General features: G+C 45.4%; 1 protein-coding gene across 3 annotated transcripts in view; it reads left to right on the plus strand.

Moving 5' to 3' along the window:
- Flnb (filamin B) overlaps positions 1-18,010 on the plus strand; it is a 135,399-nt gene that overhangs the window by 79,340 nt on the left and 38,049 nt on the right. For all 3 annotated transcript variants that reach the window (XM_075988532.1, XM_075988533.1, XM_075988534.1), the window contains exons 19-26: positions 3,620-3,737; positions 6,422-6,684; positions 7,576-8,173; positions 8,970-9,143; positions 10,541-10,703; positions 11,424-11,584; positions 15,371-15,538; positions 17,503-17,626. In XM_075988532.1, coding sequence (XP_075844647.1) covers positions 3,620-3,737; positions 6,422-6,684; positions 7,576-8,173; positions 8,970-9,143; positions 10,541-10,703; positions 11,424-11,584; positions 15,371-15,538; positions 17,503-17,626 — 1,769 coding nt within the window. The remainder of the gene's footprint in view (positions 1-3,619; positions 3,738-6,421; positions 6,685-7,575; positions 8,174-8,969; positions 9,144-10,540; positions 10,704-11,423; positions 11,585-15,370; positions 15,539-17,502; positions 17,627-18,010) is intronic.

An 18,010-nucleotide genomic window follows, 5' to 3' on the forward strand; every position in this document is an offset into this window, starting at 1 on the left:
CAGGGTTTCTTTGTGTATCTTTGCTGTCCTGGAACTCACTCTGTAGACCAGGTTGTCCTTGAACTCACAGAGATCTGCCTGCCTCTGCCTCCTAAGTGTTGAGATTAAAGGTATGTGCCACCACACCCAACTACTCTCTTCCTTTTTTATTTTAAGGACTTGATCCTTTTTCTTTTCTCTCCCAAGCCTGCATATATTTTTAAACACACTGTAAATCATTTAGAAGTTTTCTTTATTTGAGTCTTTATTGTACATCTCTCTTTTTCTGACCACATGAGTCTTTAATTTGCTAAGCAGTATGGCTAGAATTAAAGCCGTGCTTTGATGGCTGGATCCAGCCCATTCTTTAGCGTTCTGAGAGTCTAGCCTCATGTCAGAGGTACTGACTGGAGTCATGCTTATTGCCACAACTCTGTGGAGTTTCAAGGCCCCTGACACCACGAAGAAGCAAGTTGTCGGCAATTCATAAACACCATTTAAGTGTTTGGTGGCAGGGCCTCTTTAAAAAAGCTGCAAATTTTTGCAGCTAAAGCTGAGTCAGGAAGCCTCTCTTAAGTGAGATGTACTTGTCTCTAGCAAAGAGAGCAAACCGGAGAAATTGCTGCTACCAAGAAGCCATGCTTAACACTGTTATTTTGTGTCTAGAATTACTTCCCAGCTCTCTCGGGTTTTCTGTGGATGCAGTTGTCTACACGTTGGACACCATTTGTTGACTAGGAACTCAATGAAGGGGCAAATGATAGTGTGCCTGTATTCACAAGCATAACTGGCCTAGGAACATTATAATCTGGCAGAGGAGTTGAGATACACAGCCTGTATCTCATTCCTGGGAGGAACCCAAAGCACCCCAGAGTGGGTGAAGGAAAGCTGTACGCTTTGCTGTAGGCTAAAGTTAAGACTCCTAGGCCCTTCCTAGTGCTGTTCCCTGTGTGGAGAAAGGGGCATGCTTTGGGAGCTAATGGCCACAGGCATGCCTTCTTACGATGAATTTTTCGAGCTGCCAGGCAGCTGTTGATGTATGTAAAGAGGCGTGGGTACATCCAGGACTAGATTATGTAATTCCTCCTCAGAATGCAGGTCATACTTCTGAGGAGCTAAAGTCCTATATGCCTTGACTGCTATCTTCTGTTCCGTGTTAGTCTCTGGATGACAGTTTGTAGGGACTTGCCTGCAGTGGATGATTAACACGAATGGTTGGATATGTCCGTTGTGATACAGTGGTCAAAGCAGTTTTGTCTTCAAGGAGTGGGCATGATAGGTGGAACTGCAGGATTCTCCCAGAGGTCACAGAGAGCCCCAGTCTTGCCCAGTGGCATTGCTTGTCTGCAGTCTCATAGTCTCAAGTGGCTTAGACTTCTCACTCAGACCTCCTGCTGTGTTGTGTCAGGGTTAAGCGGCAGTGATGTAGTGATGGTTTCTCTCAGGAGACTCTGAAGTGGAGGAGCCTGCTGCTCTGTCTTGTAAGCTGTCACGTCTGTGTCTTACTACTTTTTTGTTTGCTTTTGTAGAATAAAGGTCAGGTCTCAGAAGCATGTAGGGAGGAACAGAAAACTGTTTTGTAGGCAGCTACACCTTGGTATAGCACACAGGTGGTCACTGCCTTAGACTTAGACAGTCCTGGGGGGCTGGGAAGGTACTGTTTGTCCTTAGCTTGGCCTCCGAAGAAACTGAAAATGCTTAGGAATTGGAAGTGTAAGTCTCCAAGACTACCCACACCCATCCCTTAAGATTGTTTAAGGCAAAGTTCATTTCCTATCTGAGTTGTGCTTTGCTTTTGCGAGTGGAAATGAAGCATACTTTGTTTTATGAGCCGGGCGGGCTTAGCAGGAAGGGGACTTTTCTCTTACTCCAGCACTTTAAGGACGTGACCAGAAAACATACTGGGGTGTCGAGAGCTCTATTACTAAGGTCCCTAGTTAGCCTTGAGGCCTCACCCCTAAAGGAGTTCAAGGCTAATGGGAAATGGAGGCTCAGGAGAACTGACATTGTTGGGAATATTGCAGCGACTGCAATAACAAATCCGTGTTTCTTTAGCCGTTAGAGGAGGCCTTTCTTCTCCCTTGGCTGGCTCCCAGCTCTGTTGAATTTGACCTATGCACATTTTAGCATGAAATGTTAGACCCTTAAGGTAGGCCGGTTGGTTTTGTGCACCGAATTAAGACTCCTGGAAAATCGGTTATTCCCCCGTCATTGATGCAGGCGTTCCCTCCTCCCCTTGGCTCTCTTTCCCTTCTTTAGTTACAGAAAGAATGTGAGAAAATATACATCCAGCCAAAAGCTACACCCTTTTAACACTTGACTGGTGACAGCTTTTAGTAGGGCCTGTGTGCCAGAGAGCCTGGATTGTCTGGGGACTCTTCTCACTCTCCTATATACTTGGTGATTCCTGGACGTAGAGGCGCGTGTGGTGAGAGGAAGCCAGCAGTGAGTTGGCTCAGGACCTGTGGACAGAGAACAAAAACTGCATGGTTGTGCTATGTGTGCCTCTGCAGCCACCAGGGCTTCCAGCAAGGGAACCTGCCAGTCTTCCAGTACTGTATGCCTTCACACAGCTTTCCTTTCCGTCATTCTAATTCTAGTGACTTAGTAGTTAGTGTCTATGTGCTGATCTAAGAATGCTCCTATGTGTGGCCCAGTGTCCCAAAACTGATTGCCAAGTATTAAAGGAACTGGTTCTCTTGGTTTAGAGGCTCCAGGTCCAATGCTGTACATGGCTGAGGTTGGCTTGTGTCATGGTGTGAGGTGCTGTGCCAAAGCCAAGAAGTAGAGGTTTGGGTTCCATGGTGTGAATCCAGCATGCACTTTACCAAGTGTGTGTGATAGGAGCATGTTCCATCACCTCTCTGAACAAGGAAGGTCTTCTTGAAAAGAAGATGGTAATAAGAACTACTCCTTAGGACTGTTTTATGATTTCTTCCTTTCTTCCTCCCTCTCTTCCTTCTTTCCTTCTTTCTTTTTGGTTTTTTGAGACAGGGTTTCTTTGTGTAACAGTTTTGGCTATCCTGGAACTCTCTTTGTAGACCAGGCTGGCCTCAAACTCACAGAGATCCACCTGCCTGTGCCTCCCAAATGCAGGAGTTAAAGGTGTGCACCACCACCACCTGACTCTGTTTTGTGATTTTTGAATTGAGGAAAAACATGAAAGTTCATAGCACAAGCCTGGCATTAATTCCCAGCTATTGTCTCTGTTCCTAGCTGCATTCATTCATTCATTCATTCATTCATTCATTCATTCATTCATTTATTGTTCTTGCCATGTGTTTCAAAGCTTAGAGAAGTATTTAAGATGTTTTCTGAAGCCACTAAGAGTCAAACTGTACCTTTAGCTCGGTTGGTAGCATACTTGCCTGGCATACATGAAGCCATAGGTTAGATCCCCAACATTGCATTAGCTGAGTGTTGTAGCATACACTTATAATCTTGGAGGATCGAAAGTTAGAGGATCCTCTGCTGTATAGCAAGTTCAGAGCCAGCCTGGCATATATGAGAAACAAGAAAAATTAATTAAACTTAGTTAATGAACTCAAGCTCACTATGGCCCCGGGAGGAATGAAGGTTCTGGAGGGCAGTTTAGTGCAAAGTGCACTAACGTGTAATCCTTTTCTCTCTTTCATTCCAGGGTAACATGCAGGTTTTGGTGACGTACGGTGGTGATCCCATTCCTAAGAGTCCTTTCACCGTGGGTGTTGCTGCTCCACTGGATCTGAGCAAGATAAAAATCAATGGACTAGAAAGCAGTAAGTGTCTAATAAGATCACTGGCAACCAGAAGCTGTGACTGCTATTATATGGAGTTTTCAGGAAAACTAATTCTGTCTTAAAGAGATGTTGCAATGGACAGACTTAGGTTTGCATGAGAGCTGTGCTGTGAACTAGTCCTGTGACATGTGTGCCACTTACGTGTGGCGTACCAGGCTTAGACTCATGGCAGTATTGTAAAAAGAATTAAATGAGGTAATAAAGGCAGAAAATGTAGTCAGCTCTCTGTAACTACTGATGTTACCACAGGAAGTTTTCATAAAGAGAGAAGCTAAAGAATGTTATTTTTGGATGAGAGTCACACTGTGCCAACCATCTTGGGCATGTGAATTACACTAAGGTCAATGGTCATGCATGGAAATCAACTTCTTGGCATTTAGAAACCATAACCTTCCCCTTCTGTTTTCCCCCCTTTAGCTTGGTGTGTATCTTACCTCATCTTATATTATTATAAAAACATTATAACATCATTTTATTTTTGTTAAAATTGAAAAAGTTGGGTTTTGTTTGTTTTTGTGGTACTGAAGCTAAAGAGAACCCAGGTAGAGCCTTGTACACGCTAGGCAAGCACCCTGTCGTTGAGCCAGATTTCCAGCCCTTTAATGTTTTTTATCATTATTGTTGTTCTTATTGGTGTGGAAAACTTCAAACATAAAGAGAATAGTACAGTATGAGCACCAACATGCTTACTTCTGCTCACTTGGCTTCCACACACACTCTTAAAGTAATTATAATTCAAGGAATATATAAGCCCATTTTTTCATCAGGCAGTTCTTACATACATAAGTGTCCCATCTTTTGACATTGCAAAATGTTACCATTTACAAAATTCACTTTCATGACCCATACAGTTGAAGTTTTGTTGTTGTTGTTGTTGTTTTTAGTCTCAATGTTTTTTAAGTGAGGTAATGATTTTGGTGTCTGTCCTAGGCAGAATGTGGCTGCATATAACCTGCAAGTCGATGGCTGGATATGCCTGATCCTGCTTGCTACAGTTAATCAAAGTTCTGAGAGTTAGCTGATGCATTTTAAAAACGTCTTTGGGTTTTAATAAGGTCTTACAACATATTACTTTCACACCCTCCTGCATCTATCCATATAGATGTATCCAGAGAAAACACTTGGTAGTATCTATCTTGCATTGAAGTTATCCTGTCCTGCCTATAGGCTATGTCCTGTGCTACCCGTAGAGATCAGTGCTACATTTTGGAAGTCATGATAGAATTCAGTCTTTTTCATTAGTATTAACTGCTTGGAGAGTCCCAAACTGGATGTCCCTCAGCGTTGTATGCTCACCTGATTTCAGGATACATAGTCAGTGGGACAAGTCTGCATACCTGGTGTGTGTACGCCAGACTAACCTCCTCCGACAGTCCCGTAAAGTCTCAGCTGGCCTTCAATGAGAACCTTCATTGGTTGTGTCCTGCGCACACTTTTGTACTAGGCTAGCTCACATTCTGGAAGCTGTTAAGTGAGTCTCTGCTGGCTTTTGTGGCTGGGGACAAAAGGCTGTGAGCATGTGACAGCCACTACTCAGATACTTCATGTGTTCCCTTCGTTCTTCTTTTCCTGGGACATCAAGTTTTGACTGCAAAAAAGGAAAAACATGGAAAGCCTCTGCCCTGTTGGGACATAGAACTTGTGGGCTGCTGTGCTGGCCTTGGCAGGCGCCTCCATGTCTCCAGAGTTAAGATTTGCCTGATTGTGGCAGGGTCCTATATTGCCAGTGCTTTTGTTTTGGTTGAAACCCTTTCCTTGTTTCTGTCAAAACAACACCTGGGGTTCCTACAGCCTTGCCTTACAAAGACTGTTTCAAGATTTATTTTCATTATTTTAAAATTTAATTATGTGTATGGGGGGCATTACGTGCACACGAGTGCAGGTGCCTGTGGGGTCTGGAAGACGTTGTCCATCTCCTGCAGCTGTAATTACAGGCAGCTGTGAACTGCCTTGTGCGGGGGCTGGGAACTCCATTTTCTGCAAGAGCAGTCTGTGCTTCTAACCATTGAGGTTACCCTCTTTAATGTGCAAGATTTTGCTTTGTGACCTAAAGACCTGACCAGCTATGTGACTTCTGCCTTCTTGTGGGTGGGGATGGTATTAGGGTTGGACTTTCTGTCAGGAGTTAAAAATATTGGCTTATTAAGGGTGCGTTTCCATGTAAGATTATTACCATAAGAAAGTGAAGAAGCGGGCAGTGCTGGATTGTACTGTAATTATAATCTATCATCAAAGCAGACCATGGGGTTAGATAAATTTGTTTGATTCCTAGCCTTGTGATCTGCTAGATATGTTATCCTAGAAAAGTTAATTAACCTCAGAGCCTCAGTTTCCCCATCTGTAAAGGCCACTCGTTCTTAATAAACAACCCATAGAACTAGTATGTTCATAGGAGACCATGTACAGTATTTGTGACTGGCCTAGAAATTGTGTTTAGTAAATGCCTGTTATTGTCAGTGTTAGTGACGCACTGTGTTGGGCTTATGCCAGTGGTTGAGGCTTAAATGTTGTTGTATTACTCTTTCTTCTCGGCCTTACCTCATTATTTCCTGTGGCAACTGAGGTAGAAGCCCATGTCCAGTGTGTTACCTTTACCTTGTTCTCGCTTTCTCTGCTGCTGACAGGGAGCAGCTCATCGCTTTACCTTGTCTCCCTTTCCACAGGAGTTGAGGTTGGGAAGGATCAGGAATTTGCCATTGACACTAAAGGGGCAGGAGGCCAGGGCAAGCTGGATGTGACCATCCTGAGCCCTTCTCGGAAGGTTGTGCCATGCCTGGTAGCACCAGTGGCCGGCAAGGAGAGCAGTACAGCCAAATTCATCCCTCGGGAGGAGGGGCTGTTTGCTGTAGACGTCACCTATGATGGACACCCAGTGCCTGGAAGCCCCTATACTGTGGAGGCCTCGCTACCACCAGACCCCACCAAGGTCAGTTTGGGGGTTGCCCTATTGTTGCCAGAGATGATTTGGAGTACTACCTGAGAAAGATATGGGAAAGTCTCTCTGATGTATGTGAGCTCTCAATGGCTGACAGATATTCTGCAATTCGGGGTGCCTGGTTCCCTTAACAGTTGAACCATCCTCTCATGTTTCCTCTGTTTGCAAAACTCTGGTGAGAGAGTCCTTTATGTGTTGGTTAGCGTAACCGTGTACATAAGCAGTAGTCAGCCCATAGGGATAGGCAAGAATGTAGCGGCCTCAGCCCAGTGTCCATTATACAGATGGAGTTCATCCTACAGAACCTATCCTAGCAGACATAATAGTATATTATCCTTAGTCCTAGTCTCCTCCATTCAAATGATTTGGGGATATTTCCAGTGGTCCGAATGGCATGAATTCTATAGTTATCTCTTCTAAAACAAAGTTTTATTATGTAAGATTTATTGATGGATCTGCAGCAACCCAAACTGCTGTACCTTCTTGAAGCCCCAACCAAGCAAACGTGTGTGTGTGTGTGTGTGTGTGTGTGTGTGTGTGTGTGTTAGTCAAGATGTTAGGGTCTCACATCCAGCCCTGTGGTTCAGAAGAGGCAGGGCAAAGAATGAAGCATTAGGGCAGACCTACCATCTTACCACTGGTCCTGTGCTAAGGGCTCCTTCTATCCTACATGTTCTTTTGAGCAGCTGGATTGCATTCTTGGACCCTGCCTGATGCATGTATTAACGTGTGCATGCGTATGACCACCAGCCCCAGGGCTATGGGATATTTGACTGATGTGTGCTTTTGTGTGATTTGCGGTCACAAGTGTTAGAAGCATGGCTGACTGGGTAGCTATAGCAGCTATAGATAGGATTTGACTTTTATTCTTTGTTCAAACAGGTGAAGGCCCATGGTCCTGGCCTGGAAGGAGGTCTTGTAGGCAAGCCTGCTGAGTTCACCATTGACACCAAAGGAGCTGGAACTGGAGGTTTGGGTCTAACCGTGGAAGGTCCATGTGAGGCCAAAATCGAATGCTCCGACAATGGTGATGGCACCTGCTCCGTCTCTTACCTTCCCACAAAACCTGGGGAATATTTTGTCAACATTCTCTTTGAGGAAGTCCACATTCCTGGCTCTCCCTTCAAAGCTGACATTGAAATGCCATTTGACCCCTCTAAGGTTGTGGCATCAGGACCAGGTCTAGAACATGGGAAGGCGGGTGAAGCCGGACTCCTTACTGTTGACTGTTCAGAAGCAGGGCCTGGGACTCTGGGCCTGGAAGCTGTCTCAGACTCAGGGGCGAAAGCTGAAGTTTCTATCCAGAACAACAAAGATGGTACCTACGCGGTGACCTATGTACCCCTGACAGCTGGCATGTACACTCTGACCATGAAGTATGGTGGTGAGCTTGTACCACATTTTCCCACCCGGGTCAAGGTGGAGCCCGCCATAGACACTAGTGGGATCAAAGCCTTTGGACCAGGCATAGAAGGAAAAGGTGAGTCTCCAGAACAAACTCCACTACCTGCCGGGGGTCAGGTTCTCACCTATAGCCTCATGTGGTTGACTAATGGGGGGAAGGGAACAATAAAGGAAAATGGGGCTCACATTGTTTCCAGAGGTTGCACTCCACCAAGTCCCCGTTTTTTTGTTTCTCCCTGGTAGATGGGGCTAGCATTTTCAGCTTATTTCCAGTTTGTGTGGAAAAGCCAAAAATCTTTGTTAATATTTTTGTCATGTCACTGGGACTTAGTTGGAGTTAAATGATGTAAAATGTGTTAATAATATACAGAGGGCGGAGCTAGTCTGTCTTTGCCCATGTCCTGGGTCACTACCTTTGTTTTTGTTTTGGGACAGGGTCTCATTATGTAGCCTAGGCTGGTCTTGAACTCACAACTCCCTTGTTTCATGTTTTTGAGTGGCTAAAATTCCAGGCATGCACCGCTACACCTGGCCTAATCCTCATCTTTGTGTGAGCAATTTTGTTTCGCTTGGCCAAATCAACCTTGAATTTCACAATCAGCGAAACCACTCTTAGGACACCAAAATTATACCTAATGTGTTCCAGAGTGTGAATCTTCATGGGGTGGGGTGGGGTGGGGGAGTCCTGTTTGGGCCCAAGGTTACACTTTTGTTTTTGGTTTTCAAGACATGGTTTCTCTATGTAGCTCTTGTTGTCTTGGAACTAGCTCTGTTGTAGACCAGGCTGGCCTCAAACTCAGAGATCCTCCTGCCTCTGCCTTGCATGTGCCACCACTGCCCAGCAACGTTCTTACTATGTGATTGTTCAACAGATGTGTTTCGGGAGGCCACAACAGACTTCATGATTGACTCAAGGTCCTTGACCCAGGTTGGAGGTGACCACATCAAAGCTCGCATTGCCAACCCCTCAGGGGCTTCCACTGAGTGCTTTGTCAAGGACAATGCTGATGGGACCTACCAGGTAGAATATACACCGTTTGAGAAAGGTGAGCCCTCCTCTCTGTGGTAGTGACTCTTGTTCCGTCAGAGCTATGTCGGCCATTTGTTTAGCCAAGTCTACCACCTACTCATGTACCTGACCCATTTTATTCAACCTGCCTCAGCAGAGAACAATGCACGTTACTCAGAAATGGAAAAGATACCCTCCCCAGAGGGGCCAGTGGCCATTCAATGCCTGCTTTATTGGCTATGGTGGTTTGAAAGAAAATGGCCCCCAAAGGGAGTGGCACTATTAGGAGGTATGACCTTGTTGGAATAGGTGTGTCCTTGTTAGAGGAAGTGTGTCACTGTGGAGACAGGCTTTGAGGTCTCATATATGTTCAAGCCACGCCCAGTGTCTCAAACCACTTCCGGTTGCCTGTGAGTCAAGATGTAAGAACTCTTAGCTCCCTCTCAACGTGCTACCTTGCTTCCTGCTATGACGGAAGATAATGGACTGAACCTCTGAACTGTAAGTGAGCCACCACAATTAAGTGTTTTCCTTTTTAAGAGTTGTGGTCATGGTGTCTCTTGGCAGCAATGGAAACCCTAATTAAACACTAGCCGTATGTTATATGTCGCTAAGCCCCAGCTCCGCCTGAGCAGATTGTTAGCATTTAACAATGTATGATTTGTGTACTTTTTTTTTTGCAGTTTTTTTGAATCAGGAAATCATAAAGAGGAAAGGAAAGCACTTCTATCCCCTTTCTTGAATATATGATCCCATAAATATTCTGTCCAACTTTCTTCAGATATTTGTAGATGCCTGGCTTTTCTGTTTCCTGAATTTCCTGTGGTCTTTTAATGCCTGGATGGTGTTTTCTCAAATCAGGATAATCTGTCTAGGTTAACTGCATTAAATACAAATCTAGTGCTCTTTTCAAGGAATACATAGGTAGTTTGTATATTTAATGTACAAACAATCTGTGGGGAGATAGAGGCAGGTGGATTTCTGTGAGCTTAAATAAGGCCAGCCTGGTCTACAGAATGATGAGTTCCAGGACAGCCAGGGCTGTTACACAGGGGACTTCGCTCAGGTCCACAGCAGGAACAATAATACATGCTTTTTGTTTGTTTGGTTTGGTTTTGGTTTTTGGTTTTTTGGGACATGGTTTCTCTGTGTAACAGTCCTGGCTGCCTTGGAACTCTCTCTGTAGGCCAGGGTGGCCTCGAATTCCCTGCTATCCGCCTATCAACTGCTGGGGTTAAAGGCGTGCACCACCACTGCCCGGTGCAATATGTGCTCTTAACCACTGAGCCACTGGTCTCCAGCCCTATGTTGCTATGTTCTTCATCTACTCTTTTCAAATAGTAGTTGGTGTGCTATCTATAAAATATTAGATAAAAGCTCAAAGTAGTGACATTGTCTACAAGTACCATTTGTTGTTTGCTTGTGTTTGGACAGGTTCCCATGTAGTGGAGGTGACATACGATGATGTGCCGATCCCAAACAGTCCCTTCAAAGTAGCTGTAACTGAAGGCTGCCAGCCATCCCGGGTCCATGCCCAAGGTCCTGGGCTGAAAGAAGCCTTTACCAACAAATCTAATGTCTTCACAGTGGTAACCAGGTAGGCAGTGATCTGGGATCAGAGTATTGATCCCTATGTAGTTAGCCCAGAAAGGAAACAACAACAAAAAAGAGGTTTGTAAGTCTGAGACGAGAGAATTGCTCTAAGTTTGAGACCAGTCTGAGCTACAGAATGAGACCCTGTCTGTCTCGGGGGAGAAAAAAGTTGTAGCTTTGCTCTACTTATGTGTCATGGTCTTTCAACTTCTGGTAAGATGCATTTTTAAAGACGTATTAAATGTTTTCTTGTGTCGAGATTGATGTTACAGAGAATGACCAAGTATACCTAAAAGTATACCAGAAATAATAATAATAATAATCAAGATGCCAAGCACCCTAAGACTAGACAGAAGCTCCTTAACTTAATACAGGAGTATATAGCTAACCCTATATAAATGAAATATTCGAGACATTCCATTATATTAACTCCAAAGGGATATGATTGTAGATCAGTGGTAAAAACATGGGCTCAGTACTCTAACGTGCATCCCTGTGTTGTACTGGTTATTGTACCCTGTGAAATAAACAGTAAATACCGTTGAAGGCTAAGCCTGGGAAGGAGGAGTCAAGACTGTATATAGACTCTATCTGAAACTTCTGAGAAACCCTGGCCTGGGAGGTATTGCCACATTGTTTGAGTCAGGTTAAGGAAATAGAATCACTGATAAAGGTTTTTTTGGAGTGAATTCCACACTTCACCCTTTGCCTCTTGTCTTTCCAGAGGGGCAGGAATTGGTGGGCTCGGCATAACTGTCGAGGGGCCGTCAGAGTCGAAGATAAACTGCAGGGACAACAAGGACGGCAGCTGCAGCGCCGAGTATGTCCCCTTCGCTCCGGGGGATTATGACGTTAATATCACGTATGGAGGTGTCCACATCCCCGGTAAGCCACTCCTTGGGCGATGGTTCAAAGAAAAAATGATGTCGGATGAAAGCTTGTGGAAAGACTTTTCAGAGAGAATCTTTCCAGTGACCCCAGGACCAAGAGATCACAACTTAGTGGAACCCAGTAACATGGTAGAAAGCATTGGCTTGGATCTTCACTAGGAATTGTGGTTCATATGACTTAGTTTGGGTGACTTGGTTTCTGATTTAAGGGAAAGTTCATTCTTTACAAAATTTGAAAAGTCTTTATTTTTTAAATGCTATTGTTGCTACATGCATGTGCTTATAGGAGCTTATCTTTGCCACATGTATACAGCTGCCCAAAGAAGACAGAGGATTTTCAGTCCTCAGGGAGCAGGTGTGAGCCACCCGCTGTGGGTGCCAGGAATTGAACCCAGGTTCTCTATAAGAGCAATAAATGCTCTTAGTCACGGAGCCATTTCTTCAGCCCCGAGACCTTTGGAGCTTGGCTTTTACTTGCTTTGTTTATGTGTCTTGATTTTCCTTTGCATTGTCAATCCTGGCAGCTGATAAAGACATATGAATATGTCTTTATAATAAATTCTTATTTATTAATTGGTTTGCTGTTTAATGATGTTTTATGCTTTTAGTGTAAAACAGGGCTTTTCATCTCTGTCTGTGCTGGCATTCTGTGTAAAAATGGTTAAGAAGAGCTTTCTGTGCATTGTAATGTCAGCATCTCTGGCCTCTGCCTACGAGATGCATACCTGCAGCAAGCAGCCTTCATCTGTGACAGCCAAAAATGTCTGGAAATTGTCCTTTGTCTTTGTAGACAAAAATCACCCTGATGAAAACTACTGTAGTAAAAATCAAAACCATGAAGATGTGATTAAGTATGAAGGGCCTCCATTTTATTTTTATGGAGTGGTGTATCTCTAGCAAGTTCTAGTTCTGGTTGCATAACAGAATGATGAAAAATCCCATTTCATGTGCACATCCATGCCTAAGAATGTTGGAGAATGTGGACTGTGTTGGGATGCAAGTCTGAGAACTCCAGGGCTGTTACGGAGCCAGGATGTGTCCCAGGGGAACGGAAAGAGGGCAGAGCCCAGAAACTGCAAGAGCCTTCCTGGCTTGTGGGTTTCCTCCCCAATGGGATACTATGTGTCAAAGGGATTGAGGGATCCTTAAACTGCTGGCTTTCGGGGGTCTGGGCTGTCTGCTGGCCTGTGCTTTTCTGATTCTGTCTCCTCTTTGCTTTCCCCTTGCCATCTATGCACACATAATCCCAGCACTGAGGAGGTAAAGGCAGGTAGAACTCTGAGTTTGAGGCCAGCCTAGTCTACAGAGCAAGTTCCGGGACAACCAGGACTGTTACACAGAGAAACCCTATCTTAAGAAAACAAAAATAAAGATTGTATCTTATGGGGTTTTTTGCTTGTTTGTTTTAATTTTAGTACTTCATCTAGAGAATTTCAGCTAGAAACAAGACAGACAAAGCTCCCACTCCTGGAGCAACTACTATCTAGCATTTATGCAGCTAAATTCTGTGCTAATAGGAAGCAGGTGAATGGGGAGAAGGGCCAGAGGAGGGCTGTAAGGTCCTCTTTGGTGCCTTGCCTCAGGGCAGTGCCTGTGAAAGAGCTGAGCCTGAGAATGAGCAGAAGGTGGTCTCCAGGGGAAGTGACGGTGTCTTTCACCAGGCAGCTGATTCTGCTGACTTCTGTGTGCTTCTGCTATAGGGGCAGTGGTGCTGCCTTGGCTTTGGGAAAGTACTGGTGGCATGAGCTTTGAAATTCCCCTGCATTAGGGAGTAAGAGTTTGGGTCCATCAGTGAGCACTAAGCAAATGATTCTAACAAAAAAAGATGCACCTGGGCCTCTCCCGTCGGGGAGATGGTGGCTCTTTATGTGTCTGGTTCTGTGTCTTCCCAGAGCTGAATCAGTTTCCCCTGAGCTCTAAAACTGTCCCAGACAGAGGCACTTAGTGTAAGACATTGCTTGTCTTAGTGTAGCCAAGATAACTTCTGAGACCTGAAATATCCAGTGACTTACCAGCTTCTTGTTTGCTTTCCTAGGTATTTGGATGATTAAATATGGGTTGTTTTTTCTGGACTCATACAAACCTCTGGCGGATTTTTATTTTTTTGTTTTGAGACAGAACCTCAGACTTGGAATCTTCCTTCCTCTTACATGCTAGGTGGTGATACTGTTTTAAATAGACTATCCTATCTTACCTATAATAACTTACTGGTTTCTTGTGGTGAGCCAACTGTGGTCTTTTGGTGGAAGCTGCCTGGACCACTTGATTAATTGGGATTCTTGAAGGGTTGTGGTCAATTGGTGATGTTAACCTGGAACAGAGAATAGGATGTTGGCAAAGCTAATATATCTGAACATGTTAGACCATCGCATACTGCTACAAAGCTGCTCTCAAGCTGAGTTCACACAGTTTCCAGCTGAGGTTCTGACTTACTGATTGGCCACAGAGATAGTCTCTTGTTGCTTGTTAACACTGGAGTTCCCAGTTATCACTCCCAAAACAACACTCTATTGTTGCCTAACCCCAGCATGGAAGGCGTTGCTCACCTTCGCTAGGGTCTCAGTTCTTCCTGTAAGTGTATTTATAACCTCTAATTTTGCAAAGTGGAAGCTTCCTGAGATCCCCAGCAGAAACAGTTATGTCCATGGCAGGCGTCTGGCAGTTGACTTACCTTTTGAAACGCGAAGGGCACATGTTTTGCATGTGGCAAATGATACTCGGAGCTCTTTGACCATGGCCTTGACAACCTAAGGTTGCTGGGGACAGTGGTACTCCTGCTGTGTGAGATGTCCTGTGAGCAATACTGGCTCTTCTGCACTTGTTTCTTTTTAATGCTTCACTAACAAATCTTAATTTCCCTGGATTCAGCGTGTTTTACCAGTCTTTACAACGGACATTATTAAAAAGTGGAAAATCCTCAGGTTTTCCTAAAGAGTCATTTCTGCAGCATACCATAGCTTAACCTTGGAAAAATAGGCTTTACCAGAGGAGCATGGAATGGAGCAACCATGCATGCTCAGAAGGCACTGGCTTGTGTAGGAGGGAAAGAGGTTGGGGGGGGTTGTGAGGCCTACCTGCTCTGCTCTTCTGTATACACTCCTGCCGCTAAGCTGCCTGCCTCCATTCTCCAAGAGCCTTGCTTCTCCTCCTCCTCTGTGCCTCTGCCCCACTCTTCACTCCTGTGATTCAGGTTCTGTCTCCTCCCAGAGCTGATTATCAATCTCCCCTGAACCCCAGGACTGCCCCCAGCCAGCAGCACTTAGTGTATAGGATGTTGCTTGTCTTAGTATCAGGCTGTTTAGTCAAGGTAACTCCCGAGAGTTGAAACATCCAGGAGCTGAGAGTATCGTGTTTGCTTTCCTGGGAATTCCCCCCTCCCCCAAGGATAGCTTCCCCTGTGTGGTAGCTGCTTCCTCTTACATCATAGCACCGATTTTACTGGAAAGCTTTTTCTGGTCTCCTGCAGACCAAATTCATCGTCTCCTACATGTTCTGCCTTGTATGCCTGCCAACTGATGCCACACAGGGTGTTAGAAGAACGTGCTCTCATTGCCCTACTTTGGCTCCCTGAAAGGCTCACTGAGGCCCCAGATCCCGTGTCCACATGTGCTTAGTGCTGCATGGCAGATATGGGAATCGCTGTGGTCGCATAGCTGCCCCCACTGTGAAGCAGGCTGAACTGACTGAGGCGCACACAGTCGCTGTCCAGGTAGAGCAACAGTAGGACTATACAGGGTGCTCTTTTGATTGCTTCATGCTCAGAATCCTGTGACTCTTACAGGCAGCCCCTTCAAAGTTCCTGCCAAAGATGTTGTGGATCCCAGCAAGGTCAAAGTTGCTGGCCCTGGTCTGGGCTCTGGTGTTCGAGCTCGCGTCCTGCAGTCCTTCACAGTGGACAGCAGCAAGGCTGGCCTAGCTCCATTGGAAGTGAGGGTCCTGGGCCCAAGAGGTGAGTCTGTATCCTGTCTGCCACCCACATTCACCCACCGTGGGTAGAGACAACTATGACCCAGAGGAGGTGATTTCTTGGGAGATTGCTCATGAATTTTATAGTTCGAGTCTCCCCGTTAATTCATCCTTCTGCATTCTAGCTAGCCCGCAGACGGGCCTGCTTAAAAGTTGGTGTATTCTCCTAAGTCCATTTCTCCTGTTAATAATGTAGTCCTATGTTTCTTTTTATAATTTAACGTCTTCACTTCCGATGCTGAAAGCAAAACCCTGGGCCTTACCCATGCCCCACAAGTGTCCTATCAGTGAGCTACATCCTAGGCTTTGGTTTTCCAAGATTGTGGTCTAACTAAGTAACCCAGACTGGCTTTGACCTTTGCTGTCCTCCTACCTCTGCCTGCTGAGTACTGGAACTTGGGGCATGTGCGTAATAAGTTCACTTTCCCAGGTAGCTTGTCGAAGGAAGAGCTGTGTGGACTTTAACATGCACTGTTCACAGGGCTGCACCATTACCTGCTCAGCATGTATAGGGGTGTCCAGGGGTTCGTCTGGGTGTGGACAGGAGACAGGGTTTGGAGATGATCCATCCCTGTGAGGTGCTCAGTGTTGTTGTGGAATATACCAGAAACTTGGTGAAGGATATAGCTTTGTCATTTTCTCAACTTCCCGGAGAGAGGATGTCTTGGGGAATGGGTTTTGTTAGCAGTTGGCCCACACTGCTGAAAATCTGTAATTAAGGTTTCTGGGGACAACCCTGAACTACTGAAGCCTGCTGCTGTATTTCATCCAATATTTAACACATACCTTGTTTTCCATATGAGTGTGCCTGATTTCTTAATTAATGTAGGTTTCTCTTCTGTGATGAGTTTGTGGCTTCCAGAGGCAGTGAGCTGAGGTTTCTTCTTTGAAGGGAAACCTCCTTAGTGGAGTTCATCGGGAGGTTCTGCCCTTTGAAGCTCAGAGCAGAAGCGGTCTGGGAAAATGAGGTCATGGTGTGGATTCTCCTTTAGTGAAGCTGCTGAACCAACGGGAGGGAGGGGGCTATATTTCCATAATAGCCTCGAATGGAGGATTTCTCAGGTCACAGCCTTGTAATTTTAGCTGCTGCAGTGGACTCCCAGTCAAAGTACAGCCCCTTGAAAGCCATTTCAGAGCTCTTTAAAGCTGACCCGAAGGTTGCCTTTATAGAGATGGGTTTGAGGTTTGTGTTTTCCCTTAGCAGCTGCTTCCAATTATGTAACCTGAAAGCCTCTAGCTGGCCCCACCTCTAAAACTGACTTGTCCTTACTTCACCTGACTTTACTTAATGAGCACACCCTACTTTAACCTTCCCGGCTACTGACGCCTCCTCGACGTATGTTCAAGGCTGGGGGTCTAGAATCTTATCACCGTAGTGCGTGCCTTAATCAGGCTTTAATATACTCTTATCACCTGTAGCATCCTGTTGATGTCCCTCTGGTTCTTTGAGATTGGCACCCCTACCTACTCTGTAACTTTGTACCCTAGCTTGTTGGTGCCATTGTGTTCTTTGCTGAAAGGAGGCGAGAAGTCTTGATTGGCCAGCTCATTGGTTACTTTTTGCTGTTGAGGTGTCTAGACATTTTGGAACTTTCTCGGCTATAGAATTAAAATTACCACACCCAAGCATGCCTGACCAGCTTGAAAGAATATGTAGCATGTCTGTAATGCGTATCTCCAGCAACAAGCATGGATGGGCTCCTAAGTTGTACTCCAGGGCAGTATGGCAGGCTGAGTATACATTAACCCACAGAAAGCTAGAGGTGTGTCTTGATGTTAACTCGGCTACTGTGACTTATAGATCCTGTGATTATGTTCTGCTTGCCTTTATGTTACCTCAGTGGAAAGCAATAGTTTTTGGGGATGACTGTGATCCTGTCCTAAATGCAGCTGGGGTGCAATGAAGGAGGCCAGGTTGTCAATCAGCCCTCTCATTTCTGTCCTCAGGCCTCGTGGAGCCAGTGAATGTGGTGGATAACGGGGATGGCACGCACACAGTGACCTACACCCCATCTCAGGAGGGGCCCTACATTGTTTCTGTCAAATATGCTGATGAAGAGATCCCTCGAAGGTGAATATCTCAGTCTTCAGGCTTGGGTACAGTCCACCCTCAGAAGTGTCCACCCGCAGGATTGGTAACCCCTGCTCTGGTGCCACCTTGTCCCCCCCTCATTTCTCCTTTAGCACTGTTAAAGAACCTGTATAAGTTCATGTAGTGTGGCACCGTCCAGTAGACACTAGTCCCTGGTCCAGGGTCTGTCCATTCATCTGTCTTCAGTTCAAAGGGAAGCCAAGGTGGGCTGTTGTATGGTGGCTTGCACCTCACAGCTCTGTATTTTCAATGACCTTCTGGTCCTTTGATTAAGCCTGCTCTTGTATCTCTTGCAGAAATCCCCCTCTCAGCCCCAACTCTTTGTAGAAGAGAGATCAGGTAGGGCAGGACTGACCTGTATCC

The sequence above is a fragment of the Microtus pennsylvanicus genome, chromosome 10 (genome assembly GCF_037038515.1).
Source record: "Microtus pennsylvanicus isolate mMicPen1 chromosome 10, mMicPen1.hap1, whole genome shotgun sequence".
NCBI classification, from domain to species: Eukaryota; Metazoa; Chordata; class Mammalia; order Rodentia; family Cricetidae; genus Microtus; species Microtus pennsylvanicus.